Raw genomic sequence first — 24568 nt, forward strand, 5'->3', positions numbered from 1 at the left:
GCTGCATTGTCTTCTGTGGCCTGGTAAGGCTGCTCTCCCCTCAGGGGGAGGTGATCAAAGAGCAGGCCAATCACTTTATGTCAGAGGCAGTCCCTTTTTCCATTACTATGGAACCAACCTGGACACTGAACTGCCACGGGCCACATCTGTGCAAGGGTTCTAGATTATCTCCATGCATGGTACTTGGTTGTAGTATGAGTCTCTGGAAAGACCCCTGTGTTCAAATTTTTTGGTTCTGTTGCTCTCTTTGTGGAGCTCCTGTCCTCTCTTATTTTATTTTTATTAATTATAGTTTATTCACTTTGTATCCCGGCTGTAGCTTCCTCCCACACCCCCTCCCAATCTCACCCTCTCTCCATCTTCTTCTCCTATGCCCCTCCCCCTGTCCAATGATAGGGGAGGTCCTCCTCTCCTTCCATCTGACCCTAGTCTGTGAGGTCTCATCAGGACTGGTTTCATTGTCTTCCTCTGTGGACTGGTAAGGCTGCTTTTCCCTCAGGTGGAGAAGATCAAAAAGCCAGCCCATGAGTTAATGTCAGAGATGGTCCCTGTTCCTATTACTGGGGAATGCTTTTGGAGACTGAGCTGCCATGGGCTACATCTGTGCAGGGATTCTAGGTTATCTCCATGCATGGTCCTTGTTTGGAGTCTCAGTTTCACAAAAGACCCTGTGCCCATATTTTTTGTTCTGTTGCTCTCCTTGTGAAGCTCCTGTTCCCTCCACATCTTTCTATCTCCTCCTTCTTTCATTGGATTCCCTGCACTCTGCCCAAAGTTTGGCTATGGGTCTCAGCACATGTTTTGATACCCTACTGGGTAGAGTTTTTCAGAGACCCTCGGTGATAGGCTCCTGTCCTGTTCCCTGTTTTCTAACTTAAGAAGTTAAACAGCAACAAATCAAGTAAGCCAATTAAAAAATGAGGCACAGAGCTAAACAGAGAATTCTCAATAGAGGAATATCATTGGGAGAGAAACAATTAAAGAAATGCTCAACATCCTTAGTCATCAGGGAAATGCAAATCAAAACAACCCTGAGATTTCACCTTACACCCATCAAAATGGCTAAGATCAAAAACTTAAGTGACAACACATGCTGGAGAGGATGTGGAGAAATAGTAACCCTACTCCTTTGCTGGTGGGAATATAAACTTGTACAACCACTTTGGAAATCAATCTGGTGTTTTCTCAGACAATTAGGAATAGTGCTTCCTCAAGATCCAGGTATAACACTCCTACGCATGTATCCAAAAGATGCTCAAGTACACAGCAAGGATATTTGCTCAACCATGTTCATAGCAACTTTATTTGTAATAGCCAGAAACTGGAAACAACCCAGATGCCCCTCAGTTGAGGAATGGATACAGAAATTGTGGTACATTTACACAATGGTATACTACTCAGCAATTAAAAACAAGGAAATCATGAAATTTGCAGGCAAATTGTGGGATTTAGAAAAGATCATCTTGAATGAGGTATTCCAGAAGCAGAAACTCACATATGGTATATACTTACTTATAAGCGGACATTAGACATATAATATGGGATAATCATACTAAAATTTGTTTGCCTAAGGAAGCTAATCAAGAAGGAGGACCCTTGGTAAAATGCTCAATTGTCATTCAGAAAGGCCACCAGGACGGACAGAATTCTCTCTTAATGATACAAAGGCAGCATGATGAAGTATTACCTTCCCGAAATAGATGTGAGTCAATTTTTTTATTCATGCCCTACTTGCTCAGAAGGAACATCTTTCTTGGAAGAGTAAATGGTGGATTTATTTTCTAGCAATATAACAATATAACAAAAACAATATAAGAAAAGCAATAGGTAAGATTTTCTTAATTGGCACTACTACATTGTAGCAGTGACTTTGGTCATTCATGGGAACAAGATCATCCAGATGTTTTTCTTTTCAATTGGGGGCCTACTTAGCAAGAGCAATCCACTGTCTGCACTTCATTGGTATCCATACTTTGTCCTAGTCCTCTCTCTGTCTGACTTTCTGGACACTACCAGGTGAACAGTTTTGGTGTGCCATAACCTTCTGCTGTCATGAAGTTTAGCATCACCACAGGCCTGTAGTAATGGAGCAAGGCAGTAAAGGGCTGAAAGCAGGATCTAAAACAATCCTTCCTCCTTTAAATTGTTTCCTGGAAGTATAAGTCACAGTGATGAAAATTCTAACTAAGTTCCTAAAGCATGTGTTGCACAAAAGATACTGGGATTGTTCATCCTTTTCCTGACAATCTACTTTTTTTAAGCTATTCATTTATTTTAGCAGCCCTTACTGAACTGATAAATGCATTGATAGAAGCTAAGAGTCAGCAATTGTCATGGTGATAAGGCCAATGGATAACAAGAATAGTAATTAGGCTGTAGTATAACATATTCCTTCAGAAGAGCAAGGCATTTCTGTCTGTCTTCCAGTTCTGAGACTTGCACAATTCTGATCTCCAGAAAAATCTATAGTCCAGAGTAAAAATAAAACTCAAGGGAAGAAAATTTAGACCAGGAGAAAAGGAAAGGACTAATAAGGTCAACTGAAACTAGCTCACACTAAGGCAACATAATTGGATACTTGATGTCATTGCAGAAATCTTCATAATCACAGCAGTATGTATGTACTGTTAAAGTTCCAGAAATCTTTTCATCCAGTTTGCAGGCTTTCATGCACCCGGACTCAGCACTTAGTAGATTCCTGACTGTGGAAGAAGGAAGAAATATATATAACATTTTGAGAGCCAGAATACAATCTCATATCTAAGAACATTTGGTCTGAGAATGCTACATTGAGACTTTAGGTTCTGGATGATGAACCTAACATATCATCCTCTCCTTCTCAAGTAGACAGATACAATGGGCTCATTCAGTACTGTAGCTATCCAGACACAATAGTGAGCAAGACAGCAAGTGGAGAACAATATTATAGAACATTAACAATATTATAGAATATTAATATGGAACAGTATTATAGTGGTCCTCAATATGGACTGATAGCAAGGATAGAGTATAATATATGCCAGGAGGTAGATGAAGCAGGAAGTCTGAGAAACACCAAGGAGTCCTTTAGATAAGGAAAACTTTTCCAGAGAATGTGTCTCTAGACTAAGACTGAAGTTCAACAAAAAAATAGAAAAGAAAAGCCATCAGGACAGACTGTAAGAAGTGACATATTTAGCTACTTGATAGTTTACAGCCTTTGGCCATGTGGTGGCTTGAATGAGAATAGCCCTCATAACCCTGAATATTTGAATGCTTGGTCCCCTAACTGGTTAACTGTTTGGGAAGGATTAGAAGCTGTGGACCTCTTGGATGATGTGTGTCACTGGGAGTGGGGTTTGAGGTTTCAAAAGCCAATGCCATTCTCATCATCTCTCACCTTTCTCTCTTTTTGCTTCATTCTGTGTCACAGGCTGTAAGCTTTCAGCTAGGACCCCAGCACCATGCCTGCCTTCCTGCTATCATGTTTCCCCCCATGATAGTCAAGTACTTTACATCTCTGGAACCTTGTACCAACACCAAATTAATTTCTTGATAAGTTGTCTTGGCTATGGTGTTTTTTCATGGCAATGGAATAGTAACTAAGACAGACTATAAATAGCAGAGCTATTGAGGATCAGAAAACTGATGACTGTATCAATGCAATGATGGAGAGAAGCCCTGCTTTCTCAATACACGCCTTAGTGTCAGCATTGTCAAAATGTTGATGACAGCACTTGGTCCTGTATAATAAATGGGTATCAGTTGACTTTGTTTCTTTAAGCACCGTATCTTAGAGATGGTGCTTGGAATCCTGAAGGAGAAACACATTCTCCAGAACACAAGACACATACTTACTTCCACCTTCACCCCACGATCTGCGGATCATGCAAGCTTCATCAGGTTGTGTAGTACATGTCTGAACCCCATGAACACACTCCCCATCTTTGTAATTCGGACAAAGTATACACTTTACAGTGAAAGCTGCAAAGATAAAGAGTGCTTAGAGGAGACAGATGCCACACTGTCCCTTCCCAATGAAATCACAGGCCACTAGCCCTCTGGATAGCTCAGCTAACCCATTGTTTTGCCTAACAGGTATGATCCACTCAGCAGCATGTCCAAACACCATGGACAAAGTAGGGTGGGATAAGAGCTGATTTACTTTTGTCCTTATACTTACCAGTTTCAAAGCAGAGAAGAAAGAGACACAGCTTCAGTAGGTTTTCCATTTCTCCTGAGAAGATTCTCATAGCAGGCTGTTAGTGCCAGACAGCTGATGATCAGAAATGGCTCACAGAAAAGACCAGCCTCCAGTGAATTTATAATCCAGTCAGTGGGTATGAGACAGCCCAGAAGCAGGTTTCAAAGTAAGCTGCTCCCACACTGGCAACATACCAAATTCCTCTTCCTTGACTCATTTATTTTTTTTATTCCTCTCTCATATTTTCTTGCTTCAGGTGGCGCTAAAGATACATGACCTACCAGGTCATCATCAGCTACATAGTGGCCTCTTGTTTCTACTCTTCTCTTTATGCTACCAGCATCTAGGCAAAGAAAAGCATTTGGAAGAAGGCTTTTTAAAAATATACATATATAACTTTTTATTTATTACAGTTTATTCATTTTGTATTCCAGCTGTGGCCCCCACCCTTCCAATCCCACCCTCCTTCTCTCCCTCATCTCCTCTCATGCCCCTTACCCAGTTCACTGGTAGGGGCACACATCCTCCCCTTCCATCTTACCTTAGCCTATCAGGTCTCATCAGTACTGTTTTTCATAGTCTTCCTCTGTGGCCTGGTAAGGCTGCCCACCATTCAGGGGGAGGTGATCAAAGAGCCAACCACTGAGTTCATGTCAGAGACAGCCCCTGTTCCCCTTACTAGGGAACCCACTTGGACAATGAGCTGCCACGGGCTTCCGATGTCTACCTCATTTGCCTTTCTGAATGACGACTGATCATCTTATCCAGAGTCCTCCTTCTTGCTTATCTTCTTTAGGTGTATGGATTTTAGTATGATTATCCTATTTTATATGTCTAATACCTACTTATAAGTGAGTATCTAGGTGTGTGCCTTTCTGCTTCCAGGACACCTCACTCAGGATGATCTTTTCTAGCTCCCACCATTTATCTGCAAATTTCATGATTTCCTTCTTTTTAATTGCTGAGCAGTATTCCACTGTATAAATGTACCACAATTTCTGTATCCATTCCCCAGTTGAGGGATATCTGGGTTGTTTCCAGATTCTGGATATTACAAATAAAACTGCTATGAACATGGTTGAGCAAATGTCCTTGTTGTATACTTGAGCATATTTAGGAGTGGTTTAGCTGGATCTTGAGGTAGCACTATTCCTAATTGTCTGAGAAAACACATGACTGATTTCCAAAGTGGTTGTACAAGTTTACATTCCCATCAGCAGAGGAAGAAGGCTTTTAATGAACCTGAAATGCAGCACTAGAGGGCTACACAAGAATGGGCCTCCTGGTTCCTAGAAAAGGGAACACAGCAACCTCATATCTAGACAGAAGTGTATGTGACAAGGGTGTTTGCACATTCCTCATCTGAAGGAAGGACCATGTTATTACCATTCATAACACCAAACAAGGGATTGGAGCGTCCAACACCAAAACAGAGGGACACCTGGGGAAGTGCTCTTTGTCTGGCTGGAGTGCAAATATCAGCTACGTACAAAGGGTTATATGAAGTCTATTTTGCTTTGTAAGGCTATCTAAGCTGCCTGGGGACATCTCCAATTGTGGCTGTAGTGGTCATCTGTAGTGACGGTAGAGAATCCCAAACAACAAGGCTGCTATGAAAGAGTGGTCAATCGCTGGCAAGAGGGCTACTTGCCTGATACTTTCCCTGCTCAAGGCTGCCATGCTTATGGAAAGGGCCCATCTAATTGCCTGCTCCTGATAGTTTTGATGACGTACAGAAATCGCTAGATGATGTCATCAATAAAGAGCAGAAGCTCACCATGCAACTTGCATTTCTAATAGCATATGTGTCTTATATAATATAATATAACATAACAACATAATATAACATAACAATATAATATAACTAATAATATAACATAACTAATATCATATCATATAGTATAGTGTAGTATAATATAACATAGTCTAGTATAATAAAATATCATATAGTATAGTTTAGTGCAGTATAATATAATATAATATAATATAATATAAATAAAAATAGATTTGAGACAAGGTCTGATTATGTAGCCCTGGCCAGCCTGGAACTCACTATGCAGATCAGGATGACTTCAAACTCACACAGATCTGCTTGCCATAAAGCACACTCAAAGCTGTAATTTCATTTTTCCATTGGGTCCCAAATTGTTAAAAAACCTTCATCTAGTTGGTTACTAAATTACTTTTTTTTACAGAAGAAATTAATAGCTTTGTTGCCACATACAAGTGTATTCAAGGATATATTGTACACTTTCTGCCCTAGAACTGCTGTCGGGTACTTTTTTAAGAGTCAGGTTCTTTAGGTGTACAGATTTTAGTAGGTTTATCATATATTATATGTCTATATGAGTGAGGATATACCGTGAATGTCTTTCTGCTTCTGGGATAGCTCACTCAGGATGGTCTTTTCCAGTTTCCACCATTTATCTGCAAATTTCATGATTTCCTTGTTTTATTCATTGCTGAGTAATATTCCATCGTGTAGATGTACCACAATTTTTGTATCCATTCCTCAGTTGAGGGGCATCTAGGTTGTTTCCAGCTTCTGGCTATTACAAATAAAGCTGCTACAAACATAGTTGAGCAAATATCCTTATTGTGTACTTGAGCCTCTTTTGGATATATGCTTAGAAGTGGTATAGCTGGATCCTGAGGAAGTGCTATTCCTAGTTGTCTGAGAAAGTACCAGATTGATGTCCAGGGTGGTTGTACAAGTCTACATTCCCACCAGCAGTGGAGGAGGGTTCCCCTTTCTCCACAACCTTTCCAGCAAGTGTTGTCACTTGAGTTTTTGATCTTAGCCATTCTGATGGGTATAAGGTGAAATCTCAGGGTCATTTTGATTTACATTTCCCTGATGACTAATGACATTGTTGAGCATTTCTTTAAGTGTTTCTCTGCCATTTGATATTTCTCTATTGAGAATTCTCTGTTTAGCTCTGTTCCCCATTTTTAATTAGATTACTTAATTCGTTGCTGTTTAACTTCTTTAGTTCATTATGTATACTGGATATTAGCCCTCTGTCAGATATAGGGTTAGTGAAGATTCTTTCTCAGTCTGTAGGCTGTTGTTTTGTTCTGATGACAGTGTCCTTTGCTTTACAGAAGCTTTTCAGCTTCATGAGGTCCCATTTATTGATTATTACTCTTCAAGCCTGTGCTGTTGGTGTTCTGTTCAGGAAATTGTCTCCTGTGCCAATGAGTTCCAAGGTCTTCCCCACTTTTTCTTCTAACAGGTTTAGTGTGTCTGGTTTTATGTTGAGGTCTTTGATTAACTTGGACTTTAGTTTTGTGCAGGATGATAAGTATGGATCTATTTTCATTTTTTTTTCTGCATGTAGTCATCCAGTTAGACCAGCACCATTTGTTGAAGATGCTATCTTTTTTTTCTGTTGTATGGTTTTGGCATGTTTGTCAAAAATCAGGTGTCCATAAGTGTGTGGGTTTATTTCTAGGTCTTCTATTTGGTTCCATTGATCCATCATTCTGTTTCTATGCCAGTACCATGCAGTTTTTATTACTAAATAAACTAATCAAGAGGGAGGACTCTGGCTAAAATGCTCAATCCCCATACAGAAAGGCAAAGAAGATGGACATCAGAAGAAGAAGAAAACAGGGAAAAAGTTAGGAGACTGCCACAGAGGGCTTCTGAAAGGCTCTGCCCTGCAGACTATCAAAGCACATGCTGAGACTTATGTTAACCTTTGGGCAGAAATCAGGGAATCTTATGAAAGAAGTGGGAAATAGTAAGATCTGGAGAGGACAGAAGCTCCACAAGGAGAGCAACAGAACCAAAAAATCTGAGCACAGGGGTCTTCTCTGAGACTGATACTCCAACCAAGTAGCATGCATGAAGATAACCTAGAACCCCTGCACAGATGTGGCTCACGGCAGTTCAGTCTCCAAGTGGGTTCAGTAGTAATGGGAACAGGGACTGTCTCTGACATGAACTGATTGGCCTGCTCTTTGATCACCTCCCCCTGAAGGTGGAGCAGCCTTATCAGGACACAGAAGAAGACAATGCAGCCACTCCTGATGAGACCGAATAGACTAAGATCAGAGGGAAGGAAAAGAAGACCTCCCCTATCAGTGGACTTGGGGAGGGGCACTCATGGGGAAAGGGAAAAAGGGAGGGATTGGGAGGGGAGGAGAGGGAGCTACAGGGGGGGGATACAAAGTGAATAAAGTGTAATTAATTAAAAAAATATAACATTCAAACACACACAGAAAAAGAGTTGGCTTCATGTTAGTGGGGAACCATTTATAGTTTATAATTGGGGTTCCATAAGCAGTCATTGGTTTTAAGTTGTCCATTTCTATATTTTGTCTTTGGAGATAAATACAAAATTCTTCTTTCTTGTTTTGTTTTATTTTTAACAATATAAGTCATACATAGTGTTTGAATTTCATTATTAAAGCTTCTTATGTAACTCAGAATCATGTACAATCAAATTATTTATTTAAAAGAAGTACATACTCACTCATAAGTGGATATTAGCCACATAGTAAAGGATAACATACTAAAATCTATACTCTTAAAGAAGCTAAGCAACAAAGAAGACCCTAGGGAAGATGTTCAATCCTCAATCAGAAGGAAAAATTGTGATAGGCATTGGAAGCAGGAGAAGACAGGGAACAGGACAGGAGGCTACCACAGACTGCCTCTGAAAGACTCTACTAATTGAAGGATTGAAGCAGAGTCTGAGACTCATAGCCAAACTTTGGGCAGAGTGCAGGGAGCCTTATGAAAGAAGAGGAAGATAGAAAGACCTGGAGGGAACGGGAGCTCCAAAAGAAGACAAACAGAACCATAAAAACTGAGCCCTGGGAGCCTTGAAAAGAATGATATTCCAACCAAGGACAATGCATGGAGAGGACCTAAAATCCCAGCTCAGATGTAGCCCATAAATCAGTCTCTAAGTGGGGTTCTTGCTCTGGGGAGCAGGGACTTTCTCTGGCATGAACTTAGTGCCAGGCTTTCTTATCACTTCTCCCTGGGGTTTGCAGCCTTGCCAGGCCACAGAGGATGACAATGCAGCCAGTCCTGATGAGACCTGATAGACTAGGGTCAAATAGAATGGGAGGAAGACCTCCTCTATCAGTGGACAAAGGGAGGTGCATAAGGGAGGAAGAGGGAACTAGGGTGGGCCTGGGAGGAGACAAGGCAGGGGGCCACAGCAGGGATACAAACTGAATGAACTGTAATAAATGATAACAAAAATGGAAAAAAGAAGCACATTCTAATAATTTTGTACTCTAGCATAAAACCATGGGACCCTTTTCATAGTTCTTTTATTAACTTGGTGGATTTTTTGTTACTACTCCTTTCCCCAGATTTTATATCAAACAGTGGAAGTGATTCTATCAAGTGAATTGAAGTTGAAAGTTAACTTGTGGTGCTATTCTGATATCCAATAGAGTCTGATCAAAATTAGTTTAAAGAAGGTCAATACATACAATAAAGAAAACAATCTTTAAAGATTCTATAATACTTGTAAATATATATGCAGCAAGAGTTGGACCTTCCAAATCATAAAATAAACACAAAAACATCTCATAGCCACAAGAGTAGCAGTTCACTTCAATACCGCACTCCTAAATTCATATAAATCATGCAAACTAAACTTCTACAAAGTGAGTCCAGGAAGATATCTCAGCAGATGCTTGCTGCCAACCCTGCTAGTGGTTTCTGCAAATTCCTGGACCAGTACATTAACTATCCACATGAGGCAAGTCTCATTCAACAAGACTTAGCAGTTGGTAGTGGTTCAAACTTCTAAAAGTTTGACCCTGAATATATATTATTTTTGACATATTTACCCACAGTACAACTTTGGAAAAAAGGTTTCCTTGTGACAATTATCACAATAAAGCTTAGGGCATGACTATATCAAAACTCCTTTGCAAAGTACATGTCTTTTGTGAAGTACATGTGATCACTTTCATAGTATGGGAAACAATGTTCAGGATAAAGGTCTACAGAAGAAGAATCTGGGATAAACAAAATAGTTTGGAGCATTTGGCTGAGGCCTAGCCCTACAGATAGCACAGCTCACCAGGCCATTAACTACAACAACTTCCAGCTTTCCAGGTGGAAATGGATATACATCTCATCTCTTGAAGAGATAAGCCTGTGTGTTTAACATTGCTGGTTTCCCATGTGCTTATCTCTGAGCACAAGGACCCTGTGCCATCTACATCTCTCCATTTCTAAATTTTTAAGAAAAATATTGAGGTTGTACTAGAGGTCATGGTTGAATGCATTGCCTCTATGACTAGTCAAATTAATGTAGGCAAGCATAAGAGAATTCTAAGAATAGCTAACGGAGGACCAAGAAAAGAAGACATCCATCTTAACTATGATGGCCATTCAGGGGTCATGATAGATTTTTCTCTATCTCTATATGCAAATAATTAGTTTGACCATCAGAAAAGTTTGACAGTAGAGCAACACATGCTTGACAACCAAGAATATCCTTCAGCAATAGTCAATCTACAGTTGCTCTATTTTGTAAAATTGAAGCCTTCAATTCATCCATCTCTTGAATAATTTCTGCTAATATTTTTATTAAATTAGTTATATATTAGCCTGTAATATATAACAGTAGTTATATATTAGCCTGTATATAACTATACAGGCCATCTTTGAGACCTTTATTTGTATTCTGGTAACCATTCATGGGATAGGTCATAAAAAAAGATTTTTGTGGCTAAAACCATTACAGGATCTGATAGGTGCAAATAATCATCACAATTTTATGGGAGAGTTTTCTTAATTCTGTTGATCCATTACACAGATTCACTGAGCAAAAATGGGTTTAATACAGCCTGTCTAACACAAACCTTTATAATCTTCAGGAAGGGCAGTATAAATAGCCTTTTTATAGAAAAGGTCCACACTAAAGATAGTTGTTTATCAAAGGGCATGGTGTTGATGATTATTAATATTTATTATTGATTTAGTTAAACAGTGGTTATTCCTAAACCAGCTGTATACCCAAATTACCACACAGAGACTAGTCTTTATTTAATTAAACTAGAGCATAATACTGGGCAACAATTACTCCAGCCTAAACCTCCAAGCCCGCATAGTTTCTTCACATTGAGATTTCCCACATTATACTTGCTTTTAGTCATATCTTAGGTCCAGTTCATCCCTCCTAGTGTTTCCAGGTCCTCTTCTCTCAGTTCTCTCTTCTCCAACTCTCCTCCCACTCGCTTCTTTCTTCTCCTCTCCGGACCAGGATGTCCCACCCTATTCACTCCATTGTTCAGCATTGGCTGGTTGTTTTATTGGCTATACAGAGAACAAATAGTAGCATGTTTGCACAAACTTAAGACTGGTGATGCTTAGAATAAGCATCACAATGCAATGTCCAGATTGAAACCAGATAGAAGGGTAGAGAAATCAGTATTTGAATGAAAAAGGGTAAATGTATACATTCCACAAGAACATTATACCAACCGCATGGTATGAATGGAGGTTGACTTTCAATAAGGAGGATACATGTACATTTAAAGTATAAACAATATGACAGAAAATCACCCTTGACAAGAATGTCAGGGGAAGCCATATGAGTATGGGAGTGTGTGGAATCTATTTTGTCACCTGTTATTATTCAGAAATTGACAGTTCTGTTCTAACACAAAGACTGTTCTTGTTGACTGCCATGTGCCAAATGAAGCCAGAGGTTATTCTAAATCACTGGCAATTAGTTAGCAATTCATCTGGTATACCTGTTTTTATCTTCATACAACTATAGTTTCCACTATCAGGGCTTTCTAAATATACTTACTTAGCTTCTTTGGGTCTGTGGATTGTAGTACAGGATAATCATACTAAGATCCACAGTCCCAAAGAAGATAAGTAACAAGGAGGGCCCAAGGGAGCATGCCAGAATGTCACTCAGAAGGGGAAGTAGAATAGACAGCAGAAGTGGATGAAGAAAGGGAACTGGGCAGGAGATGGAAAGGGGAAGGAAACAAGGATGGGGATCAGATGTAGGGAGAATGGTAGTTGGAGGGGAGAAGGGCAGGAACAAGAAGGGAAACCGAGAAGGGCCATCTCTTGGTCAAGCTGGAGACCTGCTATAGGGTAGGCTCCTGGGAGGATATGGGTGTGATTCTAGCTGAGACTCCTAACAGAAGGGGACTTGAAGACTGAAGTGACCACTTCTCAGTCAGGCAGGACTAGTTGAAGGAGGAGATCAACAACCCACCCACAAAACTTTGGATCCAAAAATTACCCTGCCTACAAGAATTGTAGGGATTAAGAGGGAACAGAGATAGAGGGAAAGTCCAAACAATAATTGGCCCAACCGATTATTGTACCAGTCCATGGTAGAGAGTCAGTCCCTGACATAATAATTATATTCTGCTATGCTTTCAGACATGAGCCTAACTTGACTGTTATCTGGAAGACTCCAGCCAACAGTAGACCTAGACAGATACTGCGACTTGCAGCCAAGCATGGGGAGGAACTATGGTGGTCATGTGGAAGTGTTGGGGAAAGATGGAAGGACCTGGATGGGACAGGGACCTCACAGGGAGACTAACAGAGACAACTAACGCATTGTCATGTGGGGCTTTCAGAGACTGAGCCATCAACTAAGGAGCATGCATAGTCTGGACCTATGTCCCCCTACACACATGTACCTAACAGGCAGCTTGGTCTTCATATGGGGTGTCTGGAGAGTGGAGGGTGCTGTTTCTAACATGGCCTCTATTTCCTGCTTTTGGATTGCTTCCCTCTGGTAGGGTACCTTGTCTGGCCTCAGGGGATGAAGATATGCACAGTCCTGATGTGACTTGATGTGCTGGGGAAGGTTAATACAGGGAGTGGGGTGGAGAGGGGAGCTCACCTTTTCTGGGGAGAAAGGGAGAGTGGAAGAAGGAAGGAGGAGAAGGGGAGGACTTGGAGGAGAAGGGGGAGGGGCACCCTTGTGATGTAAAGTAAATAAACTAATATAAAAAAAGAATATTTACTTATGCAAAATCCATATTATTGCATTTTGGACTGATCAGCTAGGTTAGTCCAACCAAAATATCCTCAATTCATATGACTAAATATTTGTTTTGAATCTTTTATCCAGACAGCTGGTCCTAAAGGATAAAAATAATCCTTAGCATGGCAAAACAACGTTGTAATGTCTCCTGTTACAAGTGGAGACATTACACCTGTGCCTTTTATGCTCCCTGACAAAAGACATTTGGATTCTGCAATGACCAGCTGAGAATCAACATGTAAAACAGTAAGTAAGCATAGCAGCATTATTTTTGGTGTTTCCCCAACTAACTTTAAAAAAAATATTAAATTAATATTTTTTCTTTTTGTAATTTTTCAAAAATTAAAAAATTATTTCAGTTTATTTTCTTTACATCCCAAGCATGCCCCTCCCTTCTCTTTTCCCATTTCCCCTCCCCTCCTTCTCCCTTCATCTCTACCTCTCCCCCAGAAAAGGGGAGGCCCCCTCCCCCTGTATCAATCCTCCACAGCAAATCCAGTCACACCAGGACTAAGCATAACGTCATCCACTGAGGCCAGACAAGGCAGCCCTGCCAGGGGAAAGTGATCCCAAAGTAGGCAATAGAGTCCATGTTGGAAACACATCCCTATTCCACTTGCCAGGTGACCCACATGAAGACCAAGCTGCCCATTGGCTGCATATGTGCAGGGGCCTAGGTCCAGACCATGCATGCTGTTTAGCTGACGTCTCAGTCACTGTAAGCCCCATGGGTCTGGGTTGATGGTCTCTGTTGGTCTTCTTGTGGGGTTCCTGTCCCCTTCATATCCTTGCATCTTTTACCCAACCCTTCCAAAAGACCCCTGGAGCTCTGCCCCATGCTTGCTTGCAAGTCCCAGCATCTGTCTCTATCTCCTGCTGGGTGGGGCCTCCCAAGGACAGTCATATTAGGCTCTTGTTTACAAGCACAGAAGAGCATTATTAATAGTGTCAGGGCCTGGCTCTCTATCATGGAGTGGGTCTCAGATTGGGCCAATCAGGACATTCCTTCAATCTCTGTTCTCTCTTTATCCCTGCACTTCTTCTAGGCAGGGTAATTTTTGGATCCAAGGTTTTGTGGGTGGGTTGTTTTTTTTACCTCCTTCCGCTAGTCCTGCCTGGCTTGGAGGTAGTCCCTTCAGCCTCCAGGTCACCTCCCCTGTTAGGAGTTTCAGCTAGAGTCACACCCATATCCTCCCAGGGGCCTACGCTGCTGCATGTCTCAAACTTGTCAAAGAGCTGCCCCCATCCCCAGTTTCCCATCTTGTTTCCAGCCCTTTCTCCTCCTACCTCCCATTCTCCCCATGTCTGGTTCTCACCCTTTTTTGCACTCTCTGTTCCATCTCCTGCCCAGTTCCCTTTCTTCATCCACTTCTTCTGTCTATTCTATTTCTCCTTCTGAGTGACATTCCAGTACCTTCCCTTGGGTCTTCCTTGTTACTCAGCTTCTTTGGGTCTGGGGCTTGTAATATGTTTATTTTGAACTATAGGTCTAATATCTACTTATAAATGAGAATATACCATGTGTGTCTTTTGGGGTTTGGGTCACCTCACTCAAGATGATCTTTCCTAGTTCTATCCATTTGCCTGAAAATTTCATGATTTCCTTATTTTTAATAGCTGAGTAGTATTCCATTGTATAAATATACCACAATTTCTTCATCTATTCTTCAACTGAGGGACGTCTAGTTTGTTTCCAGTTTCTGGGTATTATGAATAAAGCCTCTATGAACATAGTTGAGCACATGTCCTTGTTGTATGGTAGAGCATTTTTTTTGGGTATATGCCCAGGAGTGGTATAGCTGGGTCTTAAAACTATTCCCAATTTTCTGAGAAAGTGCCAGATTAATTTCCAGAGAGGTTGTACAAAATTGCACTCCCAGCAGCAATGGAAGAGTGTTCATCTTTCTCCACATCCTCACTAGCATGTGTTGTCACTTGAATTTTTAATCTTAGCCATTCTGACTGGTGTAAGGTGGAATCTTAGGATTGTTTTGATGCATTGCTCTGATGACCAAGGGCATCAAGGATTTCTTTAAGTTCTTCTAAGTCATTCAAGATTTCTTTATTGAGAATTCTCAGTTTAGGTCTGTACCACATTTTTTTTTATTTTTTTTATCAGTTACATTTTATTAACTCTGTATCCCAGCCACGTCCCGATCCCTCATTCCCTCCCAGTCCCTCCCTCCCTCCCTCATCTCCACCGTGCCCCTTTCCAAGTCCACTGATAGGGGGGACCTCCTCCCCATTCATCTGATCCTGTTTTATCAGGTATCTTCAGGATTGGCTGCAAAGCCCTCCTCTGTGGCCTAACAGGACTGCTCCTCCCTTCGGGGGTGGGGAGACCAAAGAGCCAGTCTGCTGGTGGGAATGTAAACTGGTACAACCACTCTGGAAAGCTATCTGGTGCTTTCTAAGACAAATAGGAATAGTGCTTCCTCCAGACCCAGCTATACCACTGCTAGGTATATACCCAAAGTTTGTTCAAGTACACAAAAAGGACACTTGCTCAACCATGTTTATAGCAGCTCTATTTGTAATAGCCAGAACCTGGAAACAACCCAGATGTCCATCAACGGTGGAATGGGTACAGAAATTGTGGTATTTTTATACAATGGAATACTACTCAGCAATCAAAAAGGAGGAAATCATGAAATTTGCAGGCAAATGGTGGGATCTAGAAAAGATCATTCTGAGTGAAATATCCCAGAAGGAGAAAGACAAACATGGGATATACTCACTTATATAGACCTATAAGATATGATAAACATAATGAAATCTATACACCTAAAAAAGATAATCAATTGAACGGACATGGGGTAAGATGATCAATCCTCGTTTAGAAAGACAGATGGGATGTGCATTGAACGTATGACAGGAGTCTACTGAGCGCATCTGAAAGACTCTAACTAGCAGTGTTTTCAAAGCAAAGACTCATGACCAAACCTTTGGCAGAGTACAGGGAATCATAAGAAAGAAGGGGAGTTAGTCTGATGGGGAAAGGATAGGAGCTCCACAAGGACCAAATATATCTGGGCACAGGGTCTTTTCTGAGACTGACATTCAACCAAGGACCATGTATGGATATAACCTAGAACCTCCACTCAGATGTAGCCTGTGGTAGCTCAGTAACCAATTGGTTTTCCAAAGTGAGGGGAACAAGGACTATTTCTAACAGGAACTCAATGTACCACATTTTTTAATTGGATTATTTGGTTTGTTGGTGTTTTTTTTTTTCAATGCAGTTTATTCAGGAACATTGAACAATCCTCGGACCCCGGGGAAAGCCAGCCCACAGCTTAAATAGCCTCTGGGTAGCCAACCCAGGCGTGCCACGGGGGCAATGCAGATAGGTCCACATACATGGAAGCAAGCCAGATCCTCGGCCTTAGCCAAATGTGGAGTTGTTCGTGACAGAGAGCACTCACCATCGGGAAGGTGGAAGGCGGAAACCAGCTCCATTTTTAAGGCACAGCATTCCGCAGCTCTCTACAGTTCCCCTTTTTTGTTTTAGACGCATCAGGCAAGAGTAGAGGTCTGATCTCTGATATTAACTTAAGTTTTTTTTTTTGCATATTTTGAGTATTAGATTTGTGTCTGATGTAGTGTTGGTGAAGATCTTTTTCCAATCTCTAAGCTACCATCCTGTTCAATTGACAGTGTCCTTTGACTTACAGAAAACTTTCAAATTCATGAGATCCTATTTCTTAATTGTTGATCTCAGAGCCTGTGCTGTTGGTGTTTTGTTCAGGAAGTTGTGTCCTATGCCAATGAATTCCAGACTTTTCCCCACTTTGTCTTGTAATACATTTAGTGTATCTGGTTTTATGTCAAGGTCTTTGATTCACTTGCACTTCAGTTTTGTGCAGGGTGATAAATATGGATCTATTTGCATTTTTCTACTTGCAGACATCCAGTTAGACCAGCACCATTTGTTGAAGATGCTTTCTTTTTTTCCATATTACAGGTTTAGCATCTTTGTTGAAAATCAAGTGCCCATAGGAGTGTAGGTTTATTTCTGGGTCTTCAATTCCATTACATTGATCAACCTTTCTGTTTTTAAGCCTATACCATGCAGTTTTAATTACTATTGCTCCCTAGTATAGCTTAAAATCAGCGATATTGATACTGCCAGAAAGTCTATTATTGTATATAATTGTTTCTGCTCTCCTGCATCTTTTATTTTTCCACATGAAGTTAAAGGTTGCTCTTTCCAGATCTGTAAAGAATTGTGTTGAAATGTTTTTTTTAATTAATTTTTTAATATTAATCACATGTTATTTACTTTGTATCCCAGCCGGAGCCCCCTCCCTCATTACCTACCAATCCCACCCTCTTTCCATCATCTCCTCCCTGTCCGTTTTCAAGTCCACTGCTAGGGGAGGTCCTCCTCCCCTTTCATCTGACCCTAGCTTATCAGGTATCTTCAGACTGGCTGCAATGTCTTCCTCTGTGGCTTAGCAAGGCTGTTCCTCCCTCGGCAGGGGAGTGGGCAGAGGTAAAAGAGCCAGTTATTGAGTTCATCTCAGCAATAGTTCCTGTTCCCCTTACTAGGGAAACCCACTTGGATACTGAGCTACCATGGGCTACATCCAAGCAGGGGTTCTAAGTTGTATTCATATAGGGTCCTTGGTTTCTCTATGAGAAACAATCTCATAGAGGACCCCCTTGCCCTGATATATTTTGTCCTGTGGAGCTCCTGTCCTCTCCCGGTCATATTAACTCCTCCTTTTATCATATGATTCCCTGCACTCTACTGAAGTTTTGGTTATGAATCTCAGCATCTGCTTTAATACACTGCTAGGTAGATTCTTTCAGAGGCCCTCTGTGGTAAGCTCCTGTCCTGTTTCTTGTTTTCTCCTACTTTCCATGTCCATCCCATTTGCCTTTCTAAATGAGGATTGATCATCTTACCTTGGGTCTTCTTTCTTGTTTATCTTCTTTAGGTGCACATATTTTAGTATATTTATCCTATTGTATAGGACTATATAAGTGAATATGTACCATATATGTCTTTCTGCTCCTGGGATACCTCACTCAGGGTGATCTTTTCTAGATCCCACCATTTGCCTGCAAATTTCATGATTTCCTTGTTTTTAATTGCTGAGTAGTATTCCATTGTGTAAAAGTACCACAATTTCTGTATCCATTCCTCCGCTGATGGACATCTGGGTTGTTTCCAGCTTCTAGCTATTACGAATAAAGCTGCTACAAATATGGTTGAGCAAATGTTCTTGTTGTGTACTTGAGTTTCTTTGGATATATGGCTAGGAATATACCTGGATCTTGAGGAAGCACTATTCCTAATTGTCTGAGAAAGGGCCAGATTGATTTCCAAAGTGGTTGTACAAGTTTACATTCCCGTCAGCAATGGAGGAGGGTTCCCAATTCTCCACAACCTCTCCAGTATGTGTTGTCACTTGAGTTTTTAACCTTTGCCATTCTGATGGGTGTGAAGTGAAATCTCAGAGTCCTTTTGATTTGCATCTCTCTGATGGCTAAGGACGTTGAGCATCTCTTTAGGTGTTTCTCTGCCATTCTGTATTCCTCAACAGAGAATTCTCTGTTTAGCTCCATACCCCATTTTTAAATTGGATTTATTGCTTAATTTGTTGCTGTTTGACTTCTTTAGTTCATTATATATAGTGGATTTTAGCCCTCTGTCAGATATAGGGTTGGTGAAGATCCTTTCCCAGTCTGTAGGCTGTTGTTTTGTTCTGACAACAGTGTCCTTTGCTTTACAGAGCTTTTTAGTTCCACGAGGTCCCATTTATTGATTGTTGCTCTTAGAGCCTGTGCTGTTGTTGTTCTGTTCAGGAAGTTGTCTCCTGTGCCAATGAGTTCTAGGGTTTTCCCCACTTTTTCTTTTAACCGATTTAATGTGTCTGGTTTTATGTTGAGGTCTTTCATCCACTTAGACTTTAGTTTTGTGCAGGGTGATAAATATGGATCTATTTTCATTTTTCTGCATGTAGACATCCAGTTGGACCAGCACCATTTGTTGAAGATTCTGTTTTTTTCCATTGAATGGTTTTGGCTCCTTTGTCGAAAATCAAGTATTCATAGCTGTTTGGGTTTATTTCTGGGTCTTCTATTCTGTTCCATTGATCTACCTTTCTGCTTCTATGCCAATTCCATGCTGTTTTTATTACTACTGCTCTGTATTACAGCTTGAGATCAGGGATGGAGATATCTCCCGAAGATCTGCTGTTGTACAGGATCGTTTTGGAAATTCTGTTTTTTTGTTTTTTTTTTTTTTTTCCATATGAAGTTGACAGCTGTTCTTTCAAGGTCTGTAAAGAATTTTATTAGTATTTTTATAGGAATTGCATTGAATCTGTAGATTGCTTTTGGCAGGATGGCCATTTTTACTATGTTAATCCTATGGATCCATGAGTACAAGAGATCTTTCCATCTTCTGATGTCTTCTTCAATTTCTTTCTTCAGAGACTTGATGTTTTTTTCAAACAGGTCTTTCACTTGCTTGGTTAAAGTCACCCCAAGGTACTTTATGTTATTAGTGGCTATTGTGAAGGGTGTCGTTTCCCTGATTTCTTTCTTGGCCCTTTTTTCTTGAGTATACAGGAGGGCTTCTGATTTTTTTGAATTAATTTTGTATCCAGCCACTTTGCTGAAGGTGTTTATCAGTTGAAGGAGTTCTCTGGTTGAATTTTTGGGGTCGCTCATGTATACTATCATATTATCTGCGAATCGTGAAACTTTGACCTCTTCCTTTCTGATTTGTATCTCCTTGATCTCTTTTACTTGTCTTTTTGCTTTAGTTAGTACTTTAAGTACTATGTTGAATAGATATGGAGAGAGTGGGCAGCCTTGTCTTGTCCCTGATTTCAGTGGGATTGATTTAAGTTTCTCTCCTTTGAGTTTGATGTTGGCTATAGGCTTGCTCTATATTGCCTTTACTATGTTTAGGTATGTGCCTTGTATCCCTGATCTCTCCAAGACTTTAAACATGAATGGGTGTTGAACTTTTTCAAATGCTTTTTTGGCATCTAAGGAGATGATCATGTGGTTTTTCTCTTTCAGTTTGTTTAAATGGTGGATTGCATTGATGGATTTCTGTATGTTGAATCATCCTTGCATGCCTGGGATGAAATCTACTTGGTCCTGGTGAATGATATCTTTTATGTGTTCCTCAATTCGGCTTGCAAGTATTTTATTGAGTATTTTTGCATCAATGTTCATAAGAGAGATAGGTCTGAAGTTCTCTTTTTTGTTGGGTCTTTGTGTGGTTCAGGTATCAAAGTGACTGTAGCTTCATAGAATGAGTTTGGTGAAGTTCCTTTTGTTTCTATTTTGTGGAATAGTTTGAAGAGAAGTAGAATTAGCACTTCTCTGAAGGTCTGGTAGAATTCTGCACTGAAATCATCTGGCCCTGGGCTCTTTTTGGAAGGGAGACTGTTGATGACTGCTTCTATTTCCTTGGGGGATATAAGGCTATTCAATCTTTCTACCTGAGCTTGACTTAATTTTGGTAGATGGAATCTATGCAGAAAATTATCCATTTCTTTTAGATTTTCAAATTTTGTTGCATATAGACTTTTGTAGAATGACCTGATGATTGTTTAGATTTCCTCAGTGTCTGTAGTTATGTCCCCTTCCTTTTCATTTCTGATTTTTCTGATTTGGATAGTTTCTCTCTGCCTTTTAATTAGGTTGGCTAATGGTTTGTCTATTTTGTTGATTTTCTCAAAGAACCATCTCTTGGGTTCATTGATTCTTTGAATTGTTTTATTTGTTGCTAATTGATTGATTTCAGCCCTGAGTTTGGTTATTTCCAGCCATCTGTTCCTTTTTGGTGTAGCTGCTTCTTCTTTTTTTTTTTTTATAGGGCTCTCACTTGGGCCATTAAGTTGCTTGTATGAGATCTTACAAATTTCTTCTTGAAGGCACTTAGTGCTATGAATTTTCCTCTTAGCACTGCTTTCATTGTGTCCTATAAATTTGGGTACATTGTACCTTCATTTTCATTGAATTCTATGAAGTCTTTAATTTTTTCTTCATTTCTTCCTTAACCCAGCTGTCATTGAGTAGCATGTTGTTCAGTTTCCATGTGTGTGTAGGCTTTATGTTATTACTATTGTAGTTGAGGTACAGCTTTAGTCCATGGTGGTCAGATAGAATACAAGGGATTATTTAAATCTTCTTGTATCTGTTGAGGCTTTCTTTGTGATCAACTATATTGCCTATTTTGTAGAAGGTTCCATGAGGTGCTGAAAAGAAGGTATACTCTTTTGAGTTTGGGTCTAAAGGTCCATTTGCTTGGAAAACATTTTTACAGTCATTCACTCAGAGGAAGTGTTTATCTTTGTTGCAGAAGTGTTTGTTGGATGCAGCAGAATGTTGTATCCTGTTTCTGAACCCATTTTGTTAGTCCGTGTCTTTTTATTGGCGAGTTGAATCCATTGATGTTGATAGATAATAGTGACCAATGAACATTAGTTCCTTTTATTGTGGAGTTGGTGGTCTTACTGTGATTCATTGTTTGTTTTCTTTTAATTTTTGTTGTGACATTATCTTTATCCTACGTTTTCTTGGGTATGGTTGTTTTCGTTGGATTGGAGTCTTCCTTCTAGTATTTTCTGTAGGGCTGGGTTGCTGTGTAGATATTGCTTAAATTTAGTTTTATCATGGAATATTTTGTTTTCTCCATTTATGTTGATTGAAAATTTTGCTGGATAAAGTAGTCTGGAATGGCATCTGTGGTCCCTTAAAGCCTGTATGATCTCTGCCCAGGCCCTTCTGGCTTTCACAGTTTCTGATGAGAAGTCCGGTGTGATTCTGATAGGTCTACCTTTATATGTTACTTGGCCTTTTTACCTTGCTACTTTTAATATCTTTTCTTTGTTCTGTATATTTAATGTTTCAACAATGATGTGACGTGAGGATTTTTTTTTCTAGTTTGTTTGGTGTTCTGTATGCTTCTTGTATGTTTATGGACATCTCTTTCTTTAAGTTGGGGAAATTTTCTTCTATGATTTTCTTGAAGATATTTTCTGGACCTTGGAGCCTGAAATCTTCTTTTTCATCAATTCCTATTATTCTTAGATTTTGCCTTTTCATGGTATCTTTGATTTTTTGGATGTTTTGTGTTTGGGGCTTTTCCGATTTTACTTCTTCTTTGAGAGAAGTATCAATTTATGCAAGCATATCTTCAGCACCAGAGATTCTTTCTTCCATCGCTTGTATTCTGTTGGTGATGCTTACTTTTGTGGTTCCTGATCTTTTCTCTAAGTTCGCCAGCTCCAGGGTTTTCTCTGTTTGTGTTTTCTTTATTGATTCTAATTCTATTTTTATGTCTTGCACCATTTCCTTCATCTGTTTCAATGTGGCTTCCTGTCTCTGTATGATGGCCGCCTCTATTTTTTTTTTTTTTTTGTTTGTTTCTTCTATATACGCCACTAATTTTGCCTCTACTTGTCCCTCTATTTGCATGGCTATTTCTCTGAGAGATTTGTTTGTTTCCTCTTTATATGACTCTAATAACTGGGTAAGCATATCTTAAAGGTCATTTTCCTGTGTTTCCGATGAATTGAAGTATCCATTGTTTTTGCGGGTTACTGGTGAGGCCATGATTTCCTGATTTTGTTGGGTGTGTTCTTTCCCCAGCCTCTGGTCATTTCTTTATCTGTAACCTTTCCTGTTTGTTCTTGGATTCTGTAGTTCAGATTGGTGCCATCTTTCTCTGGTGTCTGGAGAATTCTTCAGGGAGATGAGAGAGGTCCACTGGTTTCAGCGTGTGCATTGGGGCTTCAGCTGTACCTGTGGAGGGAAGTCCGCTGTCACAGAAGGACAAATGCAGGCAAGCATGTATGTGTGCATATGCCTGGAAGTTTGCCTTGAGGGGCAGGGTGCTAGAGAATGTAGAGGCTTTCAGTGTGAGGGAAGGGCATCTTGCTGTCACCGAAGGGGTCGCGGGTGCTGAAGTTATCGCAAGCACTGGTGATGATCACATGTGCAAATTTTCTGAGTATGTCAGTGGCCTACAGGCTACTGGTAATCTTCTCTAATTAAGCTCCAGGAGTTGCTTGCCTAAATTCCACTGGTGGTGCCACAGAGCCGGGGTTTCCCACAGTGGATGTATGGGTGGGAAATTTCTGATGTCTGGCACTCACTCTCTAGCAGGTCAAATCGTAAAGCACAAGCGTTCCTTCTGTTCTCTACTGTCTGGTTTGGACCTGCCAAGCCAAATGTGTGCTCAGACAGCTCAGGGGTTGTAGCCCCTATACCTGGGAGTCCAGCCATGGCTGCAGAACTGGGGTGTCCAGATGCCTGCCAGGAAGTCCTGTGGAGCCAGTATCGTGGCTCGGCGCTTGGTGCACCTGGGTGGTTTTGCAGGTCCACCACACAGGCTCTGTGGAGTCTGTGGCTCTTGGGTGTGGGACCCAGGCAGGCTTTTACGGTGGATCTCGGGCTCGACAAGCGGGTTAGGCTGGCTGCTGATGCTGCGGTGCTAGTATCCCCTCTCAAGCTGTCTCGGTTCTCAGGCAGCCAGTTCTGTGTCACTGGCACTGTGACTCAACTCATTCGAGGGGTCAGGAGGCCTGAAGAAGGAAAGTTCCCCTCTCAGTTCCCAGAGTAGTCTGCGTCTGACCTGAATAAAAATGTTCTCCCCTCCTGTGCTGTCCCTCCTCCTTCAGAAAGTCACAATGTCGATTTTCCGACTTCAGTTGCCCCTCCACTTACCAATTTTGGAGTTTTGAATACTCTGCCTCTCAGAAATGATGCACACTGATAGCCACCTTCTTGGATCCGCCTGTGTCTACTTGATCATGATGGGTGATATTTTTGATGTCTTCATGGATTTGGTTTACAAGTATTTTACTGAGTATTTTTGCATAAATGTTTGTAAGAGAGATTGGTCTGAAATTATTTTTCTTTGTTGGGTCTTTGTACGGTTTAGGAATCAGAGTGACTGTTGCATTGAAGAATGAGTTTGGTAATGTTCCTTCTGTTTCTATTTTGTGGAACAGTTTGAGGAATAATGGTATTGTTTCTTCTTTGAAAGTTTGGTAGAATTCTGTGCTAAAACCATCTGGCTTAGGTCTCTTTTTTTATTGGGAGTCTCTTTCCTTAGGGGTTATTGGTCTGTTTAAGTTGTTAAACTGATTTTGATTTAATTTTGGTAAGTGGTATCTATCAAGAAAATCATCCATTTCATTTAGACTTTCCTATTTTTTTTCTGTACAGATTTTTGAAGTACTATGTAATGAGTCTTTGGATATCCTCGGTGTCGGTGTCTGTTGTTATGGCCCCTATTTCATTTCTGATTTTATTGATTTGGATACTCTCCCTCTGTCTTTTAGTTAGTTTGGCTAAGGGTTTCTCTCTCTTTTCTCTAAGAAACAGCTCTTAGTTTTGTTGA

At 40.5% G+C, this 24568-nt stretch overlaps 1 protein-coding gene across 1 annotated transcript; it reads right to left on the reverse strand.

Annotated features, from left to right (window-relative positions):
* Nucleotides 1-1420: 1420 nt before the first annotated feature.
* LOC110541940 (acrosomal protein SP-10-like) lies at nt 1421-4211 on the reverse strand. The gene is made up of 3 exons (XM_021628616.2): nt 4163-4211; nt 3838-3963; nt 1421-2702 (listed from the first exon to the last, which is right to left on the reverse strand). Exons 1-3 carry the CDS (start codon nt 4209-4211, stop codon nt 2557-2559), a joined length of 321 nt encoding a protein of 106 aa, XP_021484291.1. The 3' UTR covers nt 1421-2556.
* Nucleotides 4212-24568: the final 20357 nt, after the last annotated feature.

This window comes from Meriones unguiculatus, chromosome 1 (genome assembly GCF_030254825.1).
Source record: "Meriones unguiculatus strain TT.TT164.6M chromosome 1, Bangor_MerUng_6.1, whole genome shotgun sequence".
Taxonomy (NCBI): domain Eukaryota; kingdom Metazoa; phylum Chordata; class Mammalia; order Rodentia; family Muridae; genus Meriones; species Meriones unguiculatus.